This window comes from Procambarus clarkii, chromosome 4 (genome assembly GCF_040958095.1).
Source record: "Procambarus clarkii isolate CNS0578487 chromosome 4, FALCON_Pclarkii_2.0, whole genome shotgun sequence".
NCBI lineage: Eukaryota > Metazoa > Arthropoda > Malacostraca > Decapoda > Cambaridae > Procambarus > Procambarus clarkii.
The window spans coordinates 38,865,488-38,889,106 of record NC_091153.1 but is presented as its reverse complement, the minus strand read 5'-3'; the positions used below and the strand labels follow the sequence as shown (position 1 = coordinate 38,889,106).

General features: G+C 43.4%; 1 protein-coding gene across 1 annotated transcript in view; it reads right to left on the bottom strand.

The window, feature by feature from the left end:
• The window catches only part of LOC123772780 (uncharacterized), an 80,110-nt gene that overhangs the window by 25,372 nt on the left and 31,119 nt on the right, over positions 1-23,619 (bottom strand). The window contains exons 3-5 of the mRNA XM_069333489.1: positions 21,367-21,574; positions 11,304-11,401; positions 9,491-9,574 (exon numbers count right to left, since the gene is read on the bottom strand). Coding sequence (XP_069189590.1) covers positions 9,491-9,574; positions 11,304-11,401; positions 21,367-21,574 — 390 coding nt within the window. The remainder of the gene's footprint in view (positions 1-9,490; positions 9,575-11,303; positions 11,402-21,366; positions 21,575-23,619) is intronic.

Here is a 23,619-nt window from a genome sequence, read left to right as displayed (position 1 = left end):
CCAGTTGACTCGGCCCTCAGAGACCTCTGGCGATCAGAAGCGTAACTAAACACCAGTTGACTCGGCCCTCAGAGACCTCTGGCGATCAGAAGCGTAACTAAACACCAGCTGACTTGCTCGCCAAACTCAGAATACTCACTGATACTCACCGCCCACGGGACTAAGCCGCTAAACACACCGCGTCGTATCGCCAGACAAGATTATCTTTACATCAGAGGCCCCGCTCAACGACTAAGGCTTCTCTACTCAGTCACTATACACTTGGGATGGACGGTAGAGCGACGGTCTTGCTTCATGCAGGTCGGCGTTCAATCCCCCGAGACCGTCCACAAGTGGTTGGGGCACCATTTCTTCCCCCCTGTCCCATCCCAAATACTTATCCTGACCCTTTCCAAGTGCTATATAGTCGTAATGGCTGGGCTCTTACCCCTAAAAATTCATTCATTCACTCACTATACGCTCTCCGGTCCAGTTAAGGCATCTTATTCACCCGTAACACGTGCAGTTATTCACAATGTAACGGATGAATACACCAGGAAACTGAGTAAAGAAATAGTGGCTAGTAGGCGTAGAAAATTGGCCAGGGGTCATTCATTCCCTCTCTCCCCCTGTGAGGCCAGAGGGCAACTACCTCACCAAAACTCATTAAGCTCGGATATAAGCTTCCACAAATCTCATTAACTTTGGGCTGAGAAGCCCCAAGCTGGCTTTATGGTGCTTGCAGCTTAGAAAAGTTATTCTGCGGGGGCTCACCATAGCCCGTGCTACTTGGAACTTTATGTTCCAGGTAGCGAGTCTTTAACAACAAACATTAGGAAAGTTGGTATTACTAAGCTGTCAATCCTGTTATACGATCAATCAAATGTGACATAGAAAGAGCGGACGGGATTTTTATTTACTGGAAAAGGGGGAAAAGAAAAGGTTAAATTACCACAAAATCTAGATGGTATAAGTGCTTATAGGCGCCATTCCTTCCTTTCCCAAATCCCTTTCCTCATATCCCTTCCCAGTGGTAAATAGCAGTAAATTATTTACCGCTTCCTCCAAGGTAAATTACAATGTTTACACTTTTAAAATATTTACTCAAAGTAACCATGTCCGTCTGTGGATTCAGGCAGGCACCGGACCCCTAATACTTCCTACCTGGACGCATTATACTTCTTCCCTGGACGCCTTATACTTCTTGAATGGGGTGAGAATAGCTTGAGCTACCTCATCCCTTTGTGTGTATTTTACCTCAATAAACTTATTTCAATTTCAATTTCAATTTTCTTATACTTCACAGAGACATACGCAGTGCCGTCTGGACCATGATGAGCTATACACCTATGCCAACTTCGAGTACCATCTGCCTTACATGGAGGTTACAAAGCAGCAACCAGCATGATATTCTAGGTTTTACGAGGTACCCGCGCACACCCACGTGTGGGTAGCATCCACGTGTGGGTAGCATCCATGTGTGGGTAGCATCCACGTGTGGGTAGCATCCACGTGTGGGTAGCATCCACGTGTGGGTAGCATCCACGTGTGGGTAGCATCCATGTGTGGGTAGCATCCACGTGTGGGTAGCATCCACGTGTGGGTAGCATCCACGTGTGGGTAGCATCCACCTGTGGGTAGCATCCACGTGTGGGTAGCATCCACGTGTGGGTAGCATCCACGTGTGGGTAGCATCCACGTGTGGGTAGCGATCCTCCCTATATCTCGCCCCCCCCCCCGTCAGTGGAAAATAAAGTGATTAATATATTTAGACAAAAATGAGGACAAACAATTTCATCGTATGACCTGAAAAATTATCTAATCTACAAATATCTAATGAGAAAAAAATTGTAATAGGATTTTTGCTTTTTTACATATTTTCTTTCATAATTAACACCGGTGAATTATCATGTAAAAACACCATGGTAAACTTTATTTCCTAAGGTTCACACACACACACACACACACACACACACACACACACACACACACACACACACACACACACACACACACACACACACACACACAAGAAGTGATGGTGGAGGCAGACTCCATACACAGTTTCAAGTGTAGATATAATAGAGCCCAATAGGCTCAGGTACCTGTACACCTGTTGATTGACGGTTGAGAGGCGGGACCAAAGAGCTGAAGCTCAACCCCCGCAAGCACAACTAGGTGAGTACACACACACACAATTATACCGTAGGAAATAACCGTTCAATCACTTCGATTAATGAGGATTCGCATTCGACTTTCCACTTTTGAGGCCCAGGTTCCAATCCTCGATGATCGAATTGAATCAAATTGACCTCTTCCAGGGGTTTAAATGACCTCTTCAGGGGTTCTAATTCGACCTTTTTCTCTCGGGTAGTTACAATCAATTCACCTACAGTTACTAATCTTAATTCCTGCATGAGTTTCAATATTCTGTGGTTCCTAGCAGAGGAACCTACCCACTCGCCAGGCCGCCCACCCACTCGCCAGGCCGCCCACCCACCCACCAGGCCGCCCACCCACTCGCTAGGCCACCCAACCACTCGCCAGGCCGCCCACCCACCCACCAGGCCGCCCACCCACCCACCAGGCCGCCCACTCGTGTCTTAGCAAGACGAAAGGAAGAGTGACTAGCGAAGCTGGCTCTATTGATTTGTCACCGCCGCCCAGTACTTCCCTCACATCCGCCCTCATCTCCCTCACCTTCTCCCTCATCTCCCTCACCCCCTCCCTCATCTCTCCCTCCCTCAGTGTTGCTGTTTTAGATACATCTACCGCGCACGAACCCACGAACGGTTCGTTAGCAGCCATATTCATCACTGGTTCACGCATCCTCTTACACCCCCCCCACACACCGCCTCTCGCCAAAACCTGGCCCAAGAACCGGTTCATATTGAGAGAGGCGGGTGATCTAATCCTCTTGTTGATATGCATGGAGGTCCTGGTGCCTCTCAGCCTCTCGTGGGAGCCTTGCTACTGCAGACAAAGTAACGGATTTAATTATAATACCTTTGTTTTTCACGCTGGGAGGGGGAACAAACATATATTCTTGTGGTTAACTAACTACAAGAAGCCCAGGATTAGTTTGCATGTTAAATTTAATGTAATTAAACATTTTTTTTATATAATTGTGAATGTTTTCTAAGAAGCTGATTATTTATGGCTTAGAGCTTTCTCTCTCTCTCTCTCTCTCTCTTTCTCTCTCACTCTCTCTCTCTCTCTCTCTCTCTCTCTCTCACTCTCTCTCTCTCTCTCTCTCTCTCTCTCTCTCTTCGTAAATGATTAGACATGGTCAGAATGAGGTTGAGACTGTCTCTCACCCCTGGAGACTGTCTCTCACCCCTGGAGACTGTCTCTCACCCCTGGAGACTGTCTCTCACCACTGGTTGGGGATTATCACAACACTGGCTAGAGATTGTCTGTCTCAATACTAGTGCAAATTAATGTAAATTCAGAGTGTGAAGTGGAGAGGGAGAGAGCTGTGTGTAGATGCAGAGATTACCTTCCTGTCGACACAAGCTTCCTGTCGACACAAGCTTCCTGTCGACACAAGCTTCCTGTCGACACAAGCTTCCTGTCGACACAAGCTTCCTGTCGACACAAGCTTCCTGTCGACACATTATGGCTAAAGGGCCCTTTATTCTTACGCCTGAAGATGCAGACGCAATGGAAGACCCAGACGCAGGGGCAGACGAAGACGCAGAAGCAGACATAGACGCAGAGGAAGATAAAAATGCAGAGAAAAAACGAAAAAAGGTGAATTCTATACTGAGGTGAACACAATGACTGGGAGCCGGTCGGCCGAGCGGACATCATACTGGACTTGTGATCCTGTGGTCCTGGGTTCGATCCCAGGCGCTGGCGAGAAACAATGGGCACAGTTCCTTTCACCCTATGCCCCTGTTACCTAGCAGTAAAATAGGTACCTGGGTGTTAGTCAGATGTCACAGGCTGCTTCCTGGGGGGGTGGAGGCCTGGTCGAGGACCAGGCCGCGGGACACTAAAAAAAAGCCCCGAAATCATCTCAAGATAACCTCAAGATAACCTCAAGATAACCTCAAGATAACCTCAAGATAACCTCAAGATAACCTCAAGAATGACACAAAAATTATCATTCTCAACTAGCAAAAAACTTCCCATCACTCTACAGCTGATATCCCGCTGATATCCCTGATATCCCGCTGATATCCTTGATATCCCGCTGATATGCCTGATATCCCAACTGGAACTCCTGAACGACCCAAGCTTACAAAATACGTTTCCGTAGGGGAGAACTGGAATATGAGAGATGGAAAATTCCATTCATGGCATTTTCCAGACATGGCATAATTCCCGCCTGTTCCTGACAGCCTCGCGTTCCTGGAGACTCTCCTGGAAAATTTGGATTCGCAAAGACAGAGACGCTAAGACCCGGGAAGGAAAAATTCTGAAAAAAATGTTCCAAAGAGGATTTGCCCGACATTGTCCACAGATGTGATCTGACTTAAGACTTGAAGTCTCTTAGTTCTTTAGTCCCTATATATATATACATATATGTGCGAACAAGCCTGAATGGTCCCCAGGACTATATGCGACTGAAAACTCATATATATAACTCATACATATATCATACATATATATCATACATGTATATAGTGCACAGGGTGTATTTGTGATGTACTAAAGCTGGTTTGTACAGTGACCACCATGTGCTCACCCCTCGTTAGCGTGCACAAACAGCATAGTTAGGTCGTTATGAACAAGCGCTTTCCCCGTGCATAATATAGCACTACAATGGGATATGAGGACAAGGAGCTGGGATATAAGGACAGGGAGCTGGGATATAAGGACAGGGAGCTGGGATATAAGGACAGGGAGCTGGGATATAAGGACAGGTAGCTGGGATATAAGGGCAGGGAGCTGGGATATAAGGACATGGACCTGGGATATATGGACAAGGAGCTGGGATATGAGGGCAGGGAGCTGGGATATAAGGACAGGGAGCTGGGATATGAGGACAGGTAGCTTGGATATAAGGACAGGGAGCTGGGATATAAGGACAGGGAGCTGGGATATGAGGACAAGGAGCTGGGATATGAGGACAAGGAGCTGGGATATGAGGGCAGGGAGCTGGGATATAAGGACAGGGAGCTGGGATATGAGGACAGGTAGCTGGGATATAAGGACAGGGAGCTGGGATATAAGGACAGGGAACTGGGATATAAGGACAAGGAGCTGGGATATGAGGACAGGTAGCTGGGATATAAGGACAGGGAGCTGGGATATAAGGACAAGGAGCTGGGATATAAGGACAGGAAGCTGGGATATAAGGACAGGGAGCTGGGATATAAGGACAAGGAGCTGGGATATAAGGACAGGGAGCTGGGATATAAGGACAAGGAGCTGGGATATAAGGACAGGGAGCTGGGATATAAGGACAGGGAGCTGGGATATAAGGGCAGGTAGCTGGGATATGAGGACAGGGAGCTGGGATATAAGGACAGGGAGCTGGGATATAAGGACAGGGAGCTGGGATATAAGGGCAGGTAGCTGGGATATGAGGACAGGGAGCTGGGATATAAGGACAGGGAGCTGGGATATAAGGACAGGGAGCTGGGATATAAGGACAGGTAGCTGGGATATAAGGGCAGGGAGCTGGGATATAAGGACATGGACCTGGGATATATGGACAAGGAGCTGGGATATGAGGGCAGGGAGCTGGGATATAAGGACAGGGAGCTGGGATATAAGGGCAAGGAGCTGGGATATAAGGACAGGGAGCTGGGATATGAGGACAAGGAGCTGGGATATGAGGACAAGGAGCTGGGATATAAGGACAAGGAGCTGGGATATAAGGTCAAGGAGCTGGGATATAAGGTCAAGGAGCTGGGATATAAGGACAAGGAGCTGGGATATAAGGTCAAGGAGCTGGGATATAAGGTCAAGGAGCTGGGATATAAGGACAAGGAGCTGGGATATAAGGTCAAGGAGCTGGGATATAAGGTCAAGGAGCTGGGATATAAGGACAAGGAGCTGGGATATAAGGACAAGGAGCTGGGATATAAGGTCAAGGAGCTGGGATATAAGGTCAAGGAGCTGGGATATAAGGTCAAGGAGCTGGGATATAAGTACAGGCAGCTGAGATATAAGGACAAGGAGCTGAGATATAAGGACAGGGAGCTGGGATATAAGGACAAGGAGCTGGGATATAAGGTCAAGGAGCTGGGATATAAGGTCAAGGAGCTGGGATATAAGGTCAAGGAGCTGGGATATAAGGACAGACCGAACGAACGGTAACAACCACATAAACCATCGGGGGATCGAACGCCGACCCTGCAAGAATCGAAACCGTCGGTAGACCGACAAAACCAAACGTATGGATACAGAAACTGCAATGTATACTTTATTTTCATTATACCTCTCATTCCCAACACCTGTAATATCTACACTGTAATATATACAGAGTTGCCACACTCTTCAAGGTCTGCCACAGGTGTTGATAGCCTACCACAGGTGTTGATAGCCTACCACAGGTGTTGATAGCCTGCCACAGGTGTTGATAGCCTACCCCAGGTGTTGATAGCCTACCACAGGTGTTGATAGCCTGCCCCCAGGTGTTGATAGCCTGCCACAGGTGTTGATAGCCTACCCCAGGTGTTGATAGCCTACCACAGGTGTTGATAGCCTACCCCCCAGGTGTTGATAGCCTGCCCCCAGGTGATGATAGTCTGGTGTAGTCTATCTCAGCTGACGATACTACTTAGATAAGGCCCCCAGGTGAGAAATTACCACTACCGTATGTGGCCAAACCTTGAAGGATTTTCAATTTACGTCCCCCAAGACGAACTAACCTTACCTATCCTTCCTGGGCCTAATATACGATATCCCAGGTCGAATATAGACTAACCTTACCTATCCTTCCTGGGCCTAATATACGATATCCCAGGTCGAATATAGACTAACCTTACCTATCCTTCCTGGGCCTAATATACGATATCCCAGGTCGAATATAGACTAACCGTACCTATCCTTCCTGGGCCTAATATACGATATCCCAGGTCGAATATAGACTAACCTTACCTATCCTTCCTGGGCTTAATATACGATATCCCAGGTCGAATATAGACTAACCTTATCTATCCTTCCTGGGCCTAATATACGATATCCCAGGTCGAATATAGACTAACCTTACCTATCCTTCCTGGGCCTAATATACGATATCCCAGGTCGAATATAGACTAACCTTACCTATCCTTCCTGGGCCTAATATACGATATCCCAGGTCGAATATAGACTAACCTTACCTATCCTTCCTGGGCCTAATATACGATATCCCAGGTCGAATATAGACTAACCTTACCTATCCTTCCTGGGCCTAATATACGATATCCCAGGTCGAATATAGACTAACCTTACCTATCCTTCCTGGGCCTAATATACGATATCCCAGGTCGAATATAGACTAACCTTACCTATCCTTCCTGGGCCTAATATACGATATCCCAGGTCGAATATAGACTAACCTTACCTATCCTTCCTGGGCCTAATATATGATATCCCAGGTCGAATATAGACTAACCTTACCTATCCTTCCTGGGCCTAATATACGATATCCCAGGTCGAATATAGACTAACCTTACCTATCCTTCCTGGGCCTAATATACGATATCCCAGGTCGAATATAGACTAACCTTACCTATCCTTCCTGGGCCTAATATACGATATCCCAGGTCGAATATAGACTAACCGTACCTATCCTTCCTGGGCCTAATATACGATATCCCAGGTCGAATATAGACTAACCTTACCTATCCTTCCTGGGCTTAATATACGATATCCCAGGTCGAATATAGACTAACCTTATCTATCCTTCCTGGGCCTAATATACGATATCCCAGGTCGAATATAGACTAACCTTACCTATCCTTCCTGGGCCTAATATACGATATCCCAGGTCGAATATAGACTAACCTTACCTATCCTTCCTAGGCCTAATATACGATATCCCAGGTCGAATATAGACTAACCTTACCTATCCTTCCTGGGCCTAATATACGATATCCCAGGTCGAATATAGACTAACCTTACCTATCCTTCCTGGGCCTAATATACGATATCCCAGGTCGAATATAGACTAACCTTACCTATCCTTCCTGGGCCTAATATACGATATCCCAGGTCGAATATAGACTAACCTTACCTATCCTTCCTGGGCCTAATATACGATATCCCAGGTCGAATATAGACTAACCTTACCTATCCTTCCTGGGCCTAATATACGATATCCCAGGTCGAATATAGACTAACCTTACCAATCCTTCCTGGGCCTAATATACGATATCCCAGGTCGAATATAGACTAACCTTACCTATCCTTCCTGGGCCTAATATACGATATCCCAGGTCGAATATAGACTAACCGTACCTATCCTTCCTGGGCCTAATATACGATATCCCAGGTCGAATATAGACTAACCTTACCTATCCTTCCTGGGCCTAATATACGATATCCCAGGTCGAATATAGACTAACCTTACCTATCCTTCCTGGGCCTAATATACGATATCCCAGGTCGAATATAGTACATATGTATGCTATACTACCCCTAGGAATATTTAAATTTGTTTTTTTTTAGCTTAATTTTTTTGGGGACTCTATAAAGTACATAGTACAAAGTTCTACTATATAATTGCTTAGTACGTCAATATTTGTACTATGGTGTACATAGTTACAAATAGTACTATCTTATCAGGAGGCTGTTAAAGCAAGGGATTGATTGCCTTGAGGTTATCGGTGTTGGGTTTAAGGCCAATCAAGCGAGGATAAAGGCCAATCAAGCGAGGATAAAGGCCAATCAAGCGAGGATAAAGGCCAATCAGCGAGGATAAAGGCCAATCAAGCTAGGATTAAGGCTAATTAGCGAGGATAAAGGCCAATCAAGCTAGGATAAAGGCCAATCAAGCGAGGATAAAGGCCAATCAACCGAGAATAAAGGCCAATTAGCGATGATAAAGGCCAATCAAGCTAGGATAAGGGCCAATCAAGCGAGGATAAAGGCCAATCAAGCTAGGATAAAGGCTAATCAGCGAGGATAAAGGCCAATCAAGCGCGAATAAAGACCAATCAGCGAGGATAAAGGCCAATCAACCGAGAATAAAGGCCAATTAGCGAGGATAAAGGCCAATCAAGCTAGGATAAAGGCCAATCAAGCGAGGATAAAGGCCAATCAAACGAGGATAAATACCAATTAAACGAGAATAAATGCCCACATTAATCTCATTTGACCAACCAACAAGTTTTCTCCTGGACAAAAACATCCTGGACATATCCTGGACATATTTTAGTCCTGGACATTGTATATATATATACCCCCAACAAACGAGGGTTTACCTACCTGCCTCACTACCCTGGCGCCCAAAGCCAAGTAGTCTACCGTATACTGAGTACCGCGGCTCTCCCGTCCGACCTGCCACCTGGTGAGTCAATGATCAACTACAAAACATAAACATTAGAGAGAGGGGTTGCCAGGTACTCACTTTCTGGTCGCCGCGAAGTGAAGATCTACGTGCTTCTTCGAAGAGTGATTCATGGATCCCCTCAGAGGGGATGTCCAGCTGCATCTGAGGGGAGGTAAAGGGTAGTTGAACAGGGTAATGATGGGGTTGGGGCAGGGGGTGGGTGTGGAATTGAGGTTAGGAAATTATTGAACCATAAATCTAAATTCTAACTTTAAATTCTAATTAAATTCTTAATTAAATTCTTAATTAAATTCTAACTTTGCACAAGTTGGAACGTAGTCACTTGTGAATTACAGGCTGGGTGATTTTGATTCATTAACCGGGAGTTTAACGACAGGACTAACGGACATTCCTGTTTGAACAAATCCACAAGGGCCGTGACGAGGATTCGAACCTGCGTCCGGGAGCATCCCAGACACTGCCTTAATCGACTGAGCTACATTAATTTTTTTACAGAAATGGGCTTAGCTCTATTCCTGTTTTCCATTTGCACTATTCTAACAGCCCGTCCTCCAAACTAGGACCCAAAAGTGATTCCATCCACCCGCCAAACCCCCTGTTTATAAATGCAAACGGTTTACACACGACTCACAACTGCTGCCGTTCGAACACTTCCGGAACAAGTATTTCACTGACGAATTTTGTTCGAACCACAACGCTGTCAATGCTTCACCCACGTACTACAAATAATCGCCAACAGAACCTAAACATCTAACCTATGTCTATATATGCACAATATGCTATTATAATATTAACTTATATTTGAGAAAATTCCTGTTTTGAATGAACAGCATGTTAAAATTGATGAATGCGTCTGTGGGGTCGACCGCTGGATGGAATGGACTTGAGTCGAGGACGGGTTGACTTGACATGCTTCACCACCTGCGACAAACACAATTAATTGTCATCAGAACATAAACACCTAACCTAACCTTACTTAATCTAGGCCTAACTATACACACAATAAAATACACATTAATACTCAGTTACATGTGGGTGCCTCACTTGTATGCAGTTCAATATTACTGTGGTACCAAGACCTTGTGGAGCATGACCTAAATCTGCACTAACAGTGTGGTGGCGCACTGGGCCTCGAACCACGACCACTTTATTGCCCTGTTATGTCGGGGGGTAATTGCCAGGAGGATCAGAGCTGCATCTCTACCTTCCTTTTCCTACCCTTTCATCTTCAGTCATATATATATATATATAGCGATTTAGATACCCTGTCACTATCCGTACACCCCCTTACTATCTTCCCTTCATCCAGTATGCGTCCCGATGCCCTCACGATCTGGACCCAGATTCACGAAGCAGTTACGCAAACACTTACGAACGTGTACATCTTTCCTCAATCTTTGACGGCTTTGGTTACATTTATTAAACAGTTTACAAGCATGAAAACTTGCCAATCAACTGTTGTTATTGTTATAAACAGCCTCCTGGTGCTTCGGAGCTCATTATCTGTAGAATAATTGTAAACAAAGCTGCCAAAGATTGTGACAAGATGTACAGGTTCGTAAGTGCTTGCGTAAATGCTTCGTGAATCAGGCCCCTGGATTTTTAATGTTCTTGCGCGACGTTCCATTCACCTGGGGTCTAGGAGACTCGAACCCTGGCCCCCTCGCGTGTGAGACCGAAGCTCTATCGACTAAGCTATGGTAATGTTCCTTCATGACTTGATAGACCTCACAGCTGACTGTGCTCTTCAACACACACTCACATTCTCAGAGGCTTCGTGACCCCTTTCCAATCACTCTTGGTCTTGCTGCCCAATCTTTTCCACTAGCTCTGGTAACTGGTATGTGTTTCTTTACTGGTGGGGACTGACCTGGTGGTGGTGGTGGTGGGTGAGGTCTGGCTGGCCTGGGCCCTGGGGACGTTCCTCCTCGCTGGCTGGGTGATGCAACACCTCCCCGTCTGACGTCCCTGTCAACACAAACAAAACAAACAAGTTAACATACACACACACACGGATATACTAGCAAACACATGTCCAAACAAGTTAATTATCGAGAGAGAGAGAGAGGGAGAGAGAGGGAGAGGGAGAGAGAGAGAGAGAGAGAGAGAGAGAGAGAGAGAGAGAGAGAGAGAGAGAGAGAGAGAGAGAGAGAGAGAGAGAGAGAGGGGAGAGAGAGAGAGAGAGAGAGAGAGAGAGAGAGAGAGAGAGAGGGAGAGAGGGAGAGAGGGAGAGAGGGAGAGAGAGAGAGAGAGAGAGAGAGAGAGAGAGAGAGAGAGAGAGAGAGGGGAGAGAGAGAGAGAGAGAGAGAGAGAGAGAGAGAGAGAGAGAGAGAGAGAGAGAGAGAGAGAGAGAGAGAGAGAGAGGGAGAGAGGGAGAGAGGGAGAGAGAGAGAGAGAGAGAGAGAGAGAGAGAGAGAGAGAGAGAGAGAGAGAGAGGGAGAGAGGGAGAGAGAGAGAGAGAGAGAGAGAGAGAGAGAGAGAGAGAGAGAGAGAGAGAGGGAGAGAGGGAGAGAGGGAGAGAGGGAGAGAGAGAGGGAGAGAGGGAGAGAGGGAGAGAGAGAGGGAGAGAGAGGGAGAGAGAGGGAGAGAGAGAGAGAGAGAGAGAGAGAGAGAGAGAGAGAGAGAGAGAGAGAGAGAGGAATGGAGAGAGAGACAGAAGAGCTATAACACAATACGATTATACAAATCTTGCAAAGAACATCAGGATGGAATGAAGAAATGGTACCGAACCACCTGGACCTTTGGGAATCGAACTTCGATTTTGCAAAGAGTGAGGCCGTCGCTTAAGCCATTAGAAACTCATAGAGCTGTCCCAATAAGATATACTAATAATACATGGAAATATATACAGTATCCAAACGTGTCACTCTTTTCTTCTCTGTGTTGTGTCTTTATGTCTCTCTCTGGCTGTCTCTGTCTCTCTTTTTCTATGTCTGTAACTGTCTCTTTGTCTCTCTGCATCTATCTATGTCTACATGTCTCTTTGTCCCTGTATCTGTTTGTAATTCTGTCTCTATGTCTGTATCTCTCTGCCTCTATATCTTCTCTCTGTGCCTGTCTCTGTGCCTATCCCTGTCTATTTGTTTCTCTCTGTCTGACAAAGAGTAGGTGTGGTGAAAGGAGGAAATTCTCTCTCTCGGTCTATAGAATGATAAGCTGTATCCACTAGCCGGCTGGTGATAGATGGATAAGAGCATTTAATATGATGTGCTTCAACTATGTCTAATCTTATACTACTATGTCTATTGTATCCACCGACAAAAACAATAGACAGACACAATGACACTAGAAGAATAGATATAGCCAAAGCACTATATAGCAACCACCCTCCTCCAACTATCAGTGAGCTTAGTTTTTGGTACACCAATAGAACCCTAGAGCAAGAGAAATTCCTGAGGGGCTCTATCTTCCCACACCACGTCTCTCAAAGGGTTCTGTCTCCCTACACCACGTCACCTCAGAGAACATCTCACATCATGTCACTTGAGGGAACACCTCCCCACACTACATCATATGTAAACGCTATGCGTTTACGTAATGCGTTACGCTATGCATTTACGTAAGCGTTTAATGCTATAGCGTTTACGCTATGCGTAAATGCTTATGCGTTTGCCCGAAACACTATGCGTATTAGTATGCGTTTATGCTATGCGTATTAGTATGCGTTTACGCTATGCGTATTAGTATGCGTTTAAACGCTATGTGTTTATGTAAGCGTTTAACGCAACGTAAACGCTTATGCGTTTTGCCCGAAACGCTATGCGTATTAGTGGCTTTAGGTATTTGTATGTACTAGCTCTATCTTGAAATCTGTACTAGCTCTATCTTGAAATCTGTACTAGCTCTATCTTGAAATCTGTACTAGCTCTATCTTGAAATCTGTACTAGCTCTATCTTGAAATCTGTACTAGCTCTATCTTGAAATCCAACATTATGTTTGTAACTCATCTTCAATGTCTTTCCTGAATAAAAAACTCTAAATCTAAATCTAAATATCGACCAGTGGGAGTCGACGTCCAGTGGGAGTCGACGTCCAGTGGGAGTCGACGTCCAGTGGGAGTCGACGTCCAGTGGGAGTCGACGTCCAGTGGGAGTCGACGTCCAGTGGGAGTCGACGTCCAGTGGGAGTCGACGTCCAGTGGGAGTCGACGTCCAGTGGGAGTCGACGTTCAGTGGGAGTCGACGTCCAGTGGGAGTCGACGTCCAGTGGGAGTCGACGTCCAGTGGGAGTCGACGTCCAGTGGGAGTCGACGTCCAGTGGGAGTCGACGTCCAGTGGGAGTCGACGTCCAGTGGGAGTCGACGTCCAGTGGGAGTCGACGTCCAGTGGGAGTCGACGTCCAGTGGGAGTCGACGTCCAGTGGGAGTCGACGTCCAGTGGGACGTATTGACGTCCTGCTTCCAGGACGATAAGTAAATTTCCTCTCCCCCCGCTGACAAGAAATTATGCTGCGCTAAATGTCAACGACGATGTTGAGGTGAGGGAATTTAGTGGAAATATTCCCCCCTCTAACCTGTAATGTGGTAAATATTGGCAGTTTTTTTTTTTTTTTTTTTTTTTTTTTTTTTTTGAGATATATACAAGAGTTGTTACATTCTTGTTTTAACTTATGGGAGTTTGTATACGTGACATATATATACACACTTTGTTGAAGACACATGGGCTGCTATGTTTGGGAATAAGGGATATACTGGCTTCTTCTTGAGGTTATCTTGAGATGATTTCGGGGCTTTAGTGTCCCCGCGGCCCGGTCCTCGACCAGGCCTCCACCCACAGGAAGCAGCCCGTGACAGCTGACTAACTCCCAGGTACCTATTTACTGCTAGGTAACAGGGGCATTCAAAGTGAAAGAAACTTTGCCCATTTGTTTCTGCCTCGTGCGGGAATTGAACCCGCGCCACAGAATTACGAGTCCTGCGCGCTATCCACCAGGCTACGAGGCCCCCTCGTAGTCAGTATGTCAGTTCTTGGTCTGTATGTTTTTGTAGGGAGCTTAATATCTCACCCGCATACGCACTAAGGTAATGCTAAGTTCACAATGAGCATTTTACAACAGATGTTTCCAAACACCGTCAACTTACCAAAATAAAAAGACAATAAAAACTGCTCTTTCCAATAAAGAAGTTATTGGAATTAATAACTTAATTCCAATAACTAATAATAATAATTAATGTTATTAATTAATAACTTAATTAACTTAAGTTAATTCTTATGAAACAAACTACCAGGAAACATAATAATCAGATATCGCTTTATTGTTTCAAGCGCAAGTTAGACATATGATTAAGTTTATGTGGATATAAAAAGGAGCTGCCCCAAATGGGACAAGACAACTTATGCTGTATCTTTTATTTTTAGAGTTATTTTTAGAGTCATATACATTGTTGACGTTTTGCCCTTACATCATCACATGAGGTCTACCAACAAACACACAATCCAATTACAATGTTTTTTAATGATAATACACAGTTAAAACGTTTTTAAAACGTTTTTTACAACATTTTAAAAACGTTATTATAATTTTACAACGTTTTTAAAACGTTATTAAATAGTTACAGCATTTTAAAAAGTTATTATAATTTTACAACGTTTTTAAAAACGTTATTATAATTTTACAACATTTTAAAAACGTTATTATAATTTTACAACGTTTTTAAAACGTTATTAAATAGTTACAACATTTTTAAAACGTTATTAAATAGTTACAACATTTTTAAAACGTTATTAAATAGTTACAACATTTTAAAAACGTTATTACAATTTTCCAACGTTTTTAAAACGTTATTAAATAGTTACAACATTTTATAAAACGTTATTACAATTTTCCAACGTTTTTAAAACGTTCAAAACAGCCTGACTTACACTGTTTCCTAAAGGTAACTTTCCCCCTCACCACTAATCCTGTTACCCGCTCCCTCAGGCTGTGATCTAAATGAAGAAGCCTCCTTTGTCTCACCACTAATGCTTTTACCTTCCTTCACTACGTCTAGACGTAAAAGTTCTGTTACAGCGACAGTCTTCCGGCAGCAAAATACCTACAGGAGGAATCTCTGCAAAAGACTTTAAGCAGAACTATGACAAAGTAAATATGGGTGTTCTTAACACGATAGAAAATTAATTAGATTTCTGCCAATTTGAAGATAAGGAGTGGTTAATCGACACTCAGCCGGTCGACTGGAGCCGGTTGGCCGAGCGGACAGCACACTGGACTTGTGATCCTGTGGTCCCGTGTTCGATCCCGGGCGCCGGCGAGAAACAATGGGCAGAGTTTCTTTCACCCTATGCCCCTGTTACCTAGCAGTAAAATAGGTACCTGGGTGTTAGTCAGCTGTCACGGGCTGCTTTCTGGGGGTGGAGGCCTGGTCGAGGACCGGGCCGTGGGGACACTAAAAAGCCCTGAAATCATCTCAAGATAACCTCAGTAAGCCCCTGAAAGTACAATAAGCACTCAATAAGCCCCAGAGAGTATAATAAAACACTCAGTAAGCCTCAGAGAGTATAATAAGCGCTCAGTATACCCCAGAGAGTTCAATAAACACCCTACATTACCAAAGAGTTCAATAAATTCTCAACATTCCCCAGAGTTCTTAATAAAATACTCGGCATGCCCCAGAGAGTTCAATAAACATTCAGTATGCTACAGAGTATTTAATAAAATATTTGGTATGCCCCTGAGAGAATAATAAACACTAATCAGTAAGCCTAATAAAAAAAAATTCTGATCTTGTCTGTGATTGGTTGATGCACACGCCGCACAACTACAATTTACATAAATTAGTTACTTAACTCCCCCCCCCCAAACCATTAAAAAAATATATATTTTTTATATGCAACAGGGACTTAAAAAAGTATCACAGATCATGACTCTCACTGAAATTTGTTGATCAGCAGCAAGAATATTCTTGGCAAACGGTATATTGTTTACGTGGTAAATAAGAGCCGTGGGGCTCGGCCATATCAATTAGCTGCACTCTCGTGCTAAAATTGCGTATCAATGGTGGCAGCGGTGGGATAGCGATTGATCGTATCAATGGTGGCAGCGGTGGGATAGCGATTGATCGTATCAATGGTGGCAGCGGTGGGATAGCAATTGATCGTATCAATGGTGGCAGCGGTGGGATAGCGATTGATCGTATCAATGGTGGCAGCGGTGGGATAGCGATTGATCGTATCAATGGTGGCAGCGGTGGGATAGCGATTGATCGTATCAATGGTGGCAGCGGTGGGATAGCGATTGATCGTATCAATGGTGGCAGCGGTGGGATAGCGATTGATCGTATCAATGGTGGCAGCAGTGGGATAGCGATTGATCGTATCAATGGTGGCAGCGGTGGGATAGCGATTGATCGTATCAATGGTGGCAGCGGTGGGATAGCGATTGATCGTATCAATGGTGGCAGCGGTGGGATAGCGATTGATCGTATCAATGGTGGCAGCGGTGGGATAGCGATTGATCGTATCAATGGTGGCAGCGGTGGGATAGCGATTGATCGTATCAATGGTGGCAGCGGTGGGATAGCGATTGATCGTATCAATGGTGGCAGCGGTGGGATAGCGATTGATCGGGGATTACAACACCAACTGTACAGCATGAATTTATTTAGCATGGTTATACTGCTGATATATTAAGAGCACAGATCATGGGGATTGGTTTTGACTGTGTGAAGATTAGAACGAATGTGAAACTGAGCAGTAGGGAAAGAGAAGAAAGGGGAGCAAGAACAAAAATTAAAGATGAGGAAATGAGTGAAAGGACATTGGTTATTGAGGAGTGTGAAGAGGGTTGGTCTGGATAAAATATTATTGAGAGTGTGGATGTTTGACTGGATAAAATGGTGTGTTTGGATTAGATGTTATGTAAGAGGGGTGTGTGAATGGAGGATGCTAGGATTGTGTGTGTGTGTGAATATTGACGTATGAGGCTGCTGTATACAGATGTATGAGGATGTTATATATAGATGTACGAGGCTGCTGTATACAGATGTATGAGGCTGTTGTATGCAGATGTACGAAGCTGTTGTATGAGGCTGCTGTATACAGTTGTAAAAGGCTGCTGTATACAGATGTATAAGGACTGCTGTATATGACCTGAAAACACCTCACCCTTTCTTTCACCTTTCCTCCTGTTACCCTTAATCACCTTCCTGGTCCTCCCATCTTTATTGAATTATCTCTTCCTTTGTCTGTTTTAGTTTGTTTTTCCCCATGTATTTCTCTTGTTCTTTGATAAATTGTATTTTTCTTATGTCTGTATTTGTCGATTTTCGTTATTCCCTCTTTTGTTTATACTATCACTCTTTTTGCTCTCTCTCTCTCTCTCTCTCTCTCTCTCTCTCTCTCTCTCTCTCTCTCTCTCTTACTCTTACACTCTCACATACTCACTTTCTTCAACTTTCCTTTTCTCTTAAATCAGTTTTGTCATATTCTTCATAATCGTTTCCAGGTGTTGAAAAAGTAGCCAAGAATAGATTTCCCTGCAAAACTCAACTTGCAGGGACAATGCTTACAAAATATGCTAGTTGAGGTCAAGTTTCAGAATAATGTTTGACAAATATGTAAGTTGATGGTATGAGTTTGACCCCAAAAAGTTAGTTACTATAGCCTGTGGTATGATTTTTAAAAATCTATGATTTGCCTTTAACTTTGACCTGGTATGTATAGCGTAGCCTGGTTTAAAGTTATGAATAAAATAATCTACTTTTATCTGATTGCTTATTCACAGCGTTGTCAAGAATGTGTGTTCTCTACAACTACCTACATGACCTGGTAGATACGATGGAGAGGAGACTCACGTGTCAGGGGACCAAGCCGGGAATGTAACCGAGGCAAGAGCGCCGCCAGAAAATCATTAAATTTTCCCGCCTCGTCAACCGTTAGGCGCCGTCACATCTTGACCCGAATTTGGCGCGCAATTCAAATATCCCGCCAGACCGTCAGGTCGCCATGCCAGCAGCCCGCGTTTCCTCAGTTAATTACAACCATTTTCTTTATGAGGTGACTGACGCCCCTTCGCGTGTCCCATTTCTCTCGTCTGGTCTTGATTTCTTTTCTTTGTCGCGTTTTGGATGTCTATGTTACTTGTTTAAGTTATAGCGTTCACTGTTTATGGCTGACGGTTATTTTTTAAATTTGATTTTAACAGCCAGTTTCTATGTCAAATTTTCTATAAACCACCTCTGACTCAGACTTCTGTTTATAGGACTATATATATAATATATTCAAAATATTAAATTCAAATTTAAATTCAAAACAGCATAATAACTTAAGAACAGTAGAAACAGTGCAGTAGGCCTATAACGGCCCATATAATCACTCAAAACGTATTAGAATTGAATAAATAAAGACGAAATAAATTTTTGTCCGTTCAAAAATGTTCAAAACAAATATTGGTAATGGATGTAGAACGCGAATAAAGATAATTTTAATAAAGATAATCTCATTTTATTCCCCAAAAGGCTTAAGTTGACGAAGGAAGGATGCCAAAGCCAGTAGATAAGACGGTTGGATCATCAACTTCCTTTGGCGCCACTGTACACTTACTTCGACTTTATTCCGTTCTAACATTTACTTACTTCAAAGCAAAATTATGTTTGTTTATGTTCTACAGTCATTGCCAATATCATATTACGTAAATTCTGTTTCTTCAGAAGGTGGGCGCAAGAAATTAAAAAAAGAATCATAGTCTTTCCTTCAAAATGGGGCTTTCGGAGGAAAATGTCATGGCTGACTCGGTCCTTGCATTAAATGTAAGTAAACTATTAAATTTAAATCCAATATGCAATTGCAGATACAGTAAATCGTTAATATTTAATTTGAGCCAATTAAATTCGAAATAATACAATGCAAAATGAACATAAAGACTAAGACTTAATTTAAGGTGAATTTTTCAGTTTTCCTTTCAAAAAGACTCGCATTTCGAAATGGCACTTGAGCCGTGATTTCTTGGGCTGGAGAAGGTCTTTCTTCAACGAGAGGTGACTCTCTTACATAATATTCAGCTCTTTTGGAATCCTGAAGAAGCCACGGGAGTGGAGATCTCCATTTCGATGGCGTCTGAAAGAGCAAAAGTGAATTTTCCGGTCACACTCCTCATAATAGACCGAGTTCCAGGGATTCGGTCCGTTTCGGAACTCGGTCCTGACCATCTTTGACTTCTTTATGCATTTGTATAAATTCGAAGCTGTCATTCAAGAAATTCAAACACGCCGTTCTTGTGGACCAGACCACACACTAGAAAGTGAAGGGACGACGACGTTTCGGTCCATCCTGGACCATTTGCAAGTAGATTGTGATCGACTTGAGAATGGTCCAGGACGGACCGCAACGTCGTCGTCCCTTCACTTTCTAGTGTGTGGTCTGGTCAACATACTTCAGCCACATTCTTGTGATATTCTTGTACAAGTTTTAGGGATTTTTAAGGTTAACAAACTTGTAAACTTCACAACCCAAGGTTATTATGGTTGTAGGTAATAACCTCGTAGTGCTGCAGAGCTCATAAACTGTTTAGCAAGTGTAAACAAAGTCAGTATGATTGTGGAACGGTGTTTACACGTTTGATGAGTGGCTGTGTAAATACTTGTTGAGTCCTGACCTTGGACTCTCGGAAACTAATTGGGAAGTTTTGTCTAATCACATTAAAAAAAGTGATTATCCTGGAAATTAATTGAGATTTATTAACATTCTTAAGAGTTTGGAGATTAGGATTAGGATTAAGGATTAGGATTAGGATTAACGACTTGCCCGAAACGCTACGCGTACTAGTGGCTGTACAAGAATGTAACAACTCTTGTATATATCTCAAAAAATTAAATTATCTCTCATGAGACTCGAGCCATAAGATGCTGTGTATACAGTATTCATACACTCAAGGCGTGTATGAATACAATTATAAAAATCACAACTGATGTTTCAATGAGAAAACATTGGATCACCGGATCGAACCCTCATCGTCAGACTACAGTCTGTCGTGCATGTGCCCGGGGGGAGACCAGGAACGAGAGTTCGAGCCCAATGTATGGCTTCAAATGTGACTGATGTCTTTACGGGTATCTGGAACCTTCCACGTGAACACAGATGAAGATAGTGACTACATGAGTCAAGTCTGGAAATGGTAGTAGGGGTTGACCAGACAACACACTAGAAGGTGAAGGGACGACGACGACGTTTCGGTCCGTCCTGGACCGAAATTCTCAAGTCGATTGTGAGAATGGTCCAGGACGGACCGAAACGTCGTCGTCCCTTCACCTTCTAGTGTGTGGTCTGTTCAACAGACATATTGAACAAAGCTGTATTCTGATGAGTTGATTGTGTCTCGAAGCACCAACAATATGCTAGACAATAATCATCGCTTCATCACTCATCAATTTAGAAGTTATGGGAGATTGCCATTTCCCAAAGAAGCCAATTTTGAGTTTGATAAACTCACTTGTATACAAATCCAAAAACAGAACGCGAGAAATAGAATATAATGTCTCAGAAAATCTAAATCATTTCGACAAATTTCGTAAATTTTGTCTTCCTCAAAAATGTTTCCTAAATTGTATGTAGCCAAACATCTTGGAAATGTTATATATGGAATGCAAGGTAAGTTATATATAGAATGCAACCACCAGCCTCGTAGCCTGGTGGATAGCGCGCAGGACTCGTAATTCTGTGGCGCGGGTTCGATTCCCGCACGAGGCAGAAACAAATGGGCAAAGTTTCTTTCACCCTATGCCCCTGTTACCTAGCAGTAAATAGGTACCTAGGTGTTAGTCAGCTGTCACGGGCTGCTTCCTGGGGGTGGAGGCCTGGTCGAGGACCGGGCCGCGGGGACACTAAAAGCCCCGAAATCATCTCAAGATAACCTCAAGATAACCAGTGTGGTTGCATTCCACATATATATATATACACATATACCACATAAACACACTGGTGGTCATTGTAAATGTTACCTGGGCGTTGATTGACGGCAGGCGTGTTGACAGCGGCAGCCGTTTTGACAGCAGCGGTCTTGCCAGCAGGCGCTGTGTTGACAGCGTCTTCAGCCGCCTTGACCTGACCTTTGAGGGCCTTGACCTGACTCTTGAGGAGTCCCAGGTCACGCTGGGCGGCCAAGCCCTTGAGGTCAAGCAGTTGGCGGACCTCTTCATCAACACCAACCTGTAGACGAGAAGTTGGTGAAACTACATATTGAAACTACATATTGTTGGTGAAATCACATATTGTTGGTGAAACCACATATTGAAACTACATATTGTTGATGAAACCACATATTGTTGGTGAAACTACATATTGAAACTACATATTGTTGATGAAACCACATATTGTTGGTGAAACTACATATTGAAACTACATATTGTTGATGAAACCACATATAGTTGGTGAAACTACATATTGAAACTACATATTGAAACTACATATTGTTGATGAAACCACATATTGTTGGTGAAACTACATATTGAAACTACATATTGAAACTACATATTGTTGATGAAACCACATATTGTTGGTGAAACTACATATTGAAACTACATATTGTTGATGAAACCACATATTGTTGGTGAAACTACATATTGAAACTACATATTGAAACTACATATTGAAACTACATATTGTTGATGAAACCACATATTGTTGGTGAAACTACATATTGAAACTACATATTGTTGATGAAACCACATATTGTTGGTGAAACTACATATTGAAACTACACTTCGTTGTCACAGTAATCCCCCTCAAACTACCTTCCACAATCACATACTTAAAAATAAAAAAAACACGAATTATGACATTTATTCAAACTCTTCAGTTATTTGTTAATCCTTAAAAACCCGGTTTATATCTAATGTCCTCATTTGCATATATCTAATGTCCTCATTTGCATATATCTAATGTCCTCATTTGCATATATCTAATGTCCTCATTTGCATATATCTAATGTCCTCATTTGCATATATCTAATGTCCTCATTTGCATACCCACACAACATTTTATTCTCAATGAGTGCAAGTGATGCTCCGGAAGTCAATAGAATTATCTCACTCACGCTGGAGAGAAGTTATGAGTACACTCATTGTTAATCTTATTCATGAGAAGCAATCACTCTTCCTCACAAAGCGTTATACGACAAAGAGTATTGGGAAGACGGGACACCACGAGCGTAGCTCTCATCCTGTAATTACACTTAGGTAATTACGATTCTGCAACTAATTTCACAATAACGACGAATCCGCTAAAAGAATGTAGTGAGTGTGACAAGTCCAACCTCTCATTCACAACTGTTGCGGCGTCGGACTTAAGAGTTCAAGTCCAATTACCGTCGGACCTGTACAAGACGGGTTCTAGGATGCCGCCTAACCCAACCCGTCCTCTAGAGTTGTTACAACGGTCAAAAAACAACGTACTGAAACACGCTAGCCTATGCCACCGACCTAACCTAACCTAACCTAACCAGCAGTAGAAAACGCAATTATTTGTGAGCAGCTGTGATTTATAGAACATCATATTTTATCCGACGGGGATAATAGCGTCAAAATACGGTGTATTATCTAAGAGAACGAGTTGTCCAGCCACGAATAAGGTCGCGCATCGCCCGGGAACCCTGACACGGACAGACAATCACAAAGGAACCAGGAATCAAGTCAGGAACCCTACGATGACCCTCTCCCCGTATTGCGGTGCCAAATATGAGTCTAAGGTCAGAGGTCAGAGGTCAAATCGAGATATTTCAACCAGTAATATACCACCACTGAGACAACTGCGCCCCTACAAAAGGGCCATTCTCACATTAAATAGCATTTCCCACCTTTTTAATTAAATTGTTTAAATTGAAAACTCGGATATTAATTAATATTCACATGGATAAAAACACGATCTGACCCCTTGTAATTAGTATTCATCCTCCCCGTGACAATATATTCTGCTCAATCCTACAGTATGGTTCAAGTTTACCGTAGTCTAATCCTCCTCTTCTTTATTCAAATCAAGTCTGATCAATAGTATAAGCGCATTTAATAGGCTTACATATCATGTAATAGGATCCAATGTCATTTCATAGGATTTAGCAGCATCCGAGATCTTCTGTGATTCCCTACAACAGCATCCAATGCTCCTTTTCAACAATCTTTATCGGGGATTTTGCCTCACGCTCGTTATGATTTCCTTTTTAATGCTCTAGGACCTTAGAAGGCGAAATTGACCATTTA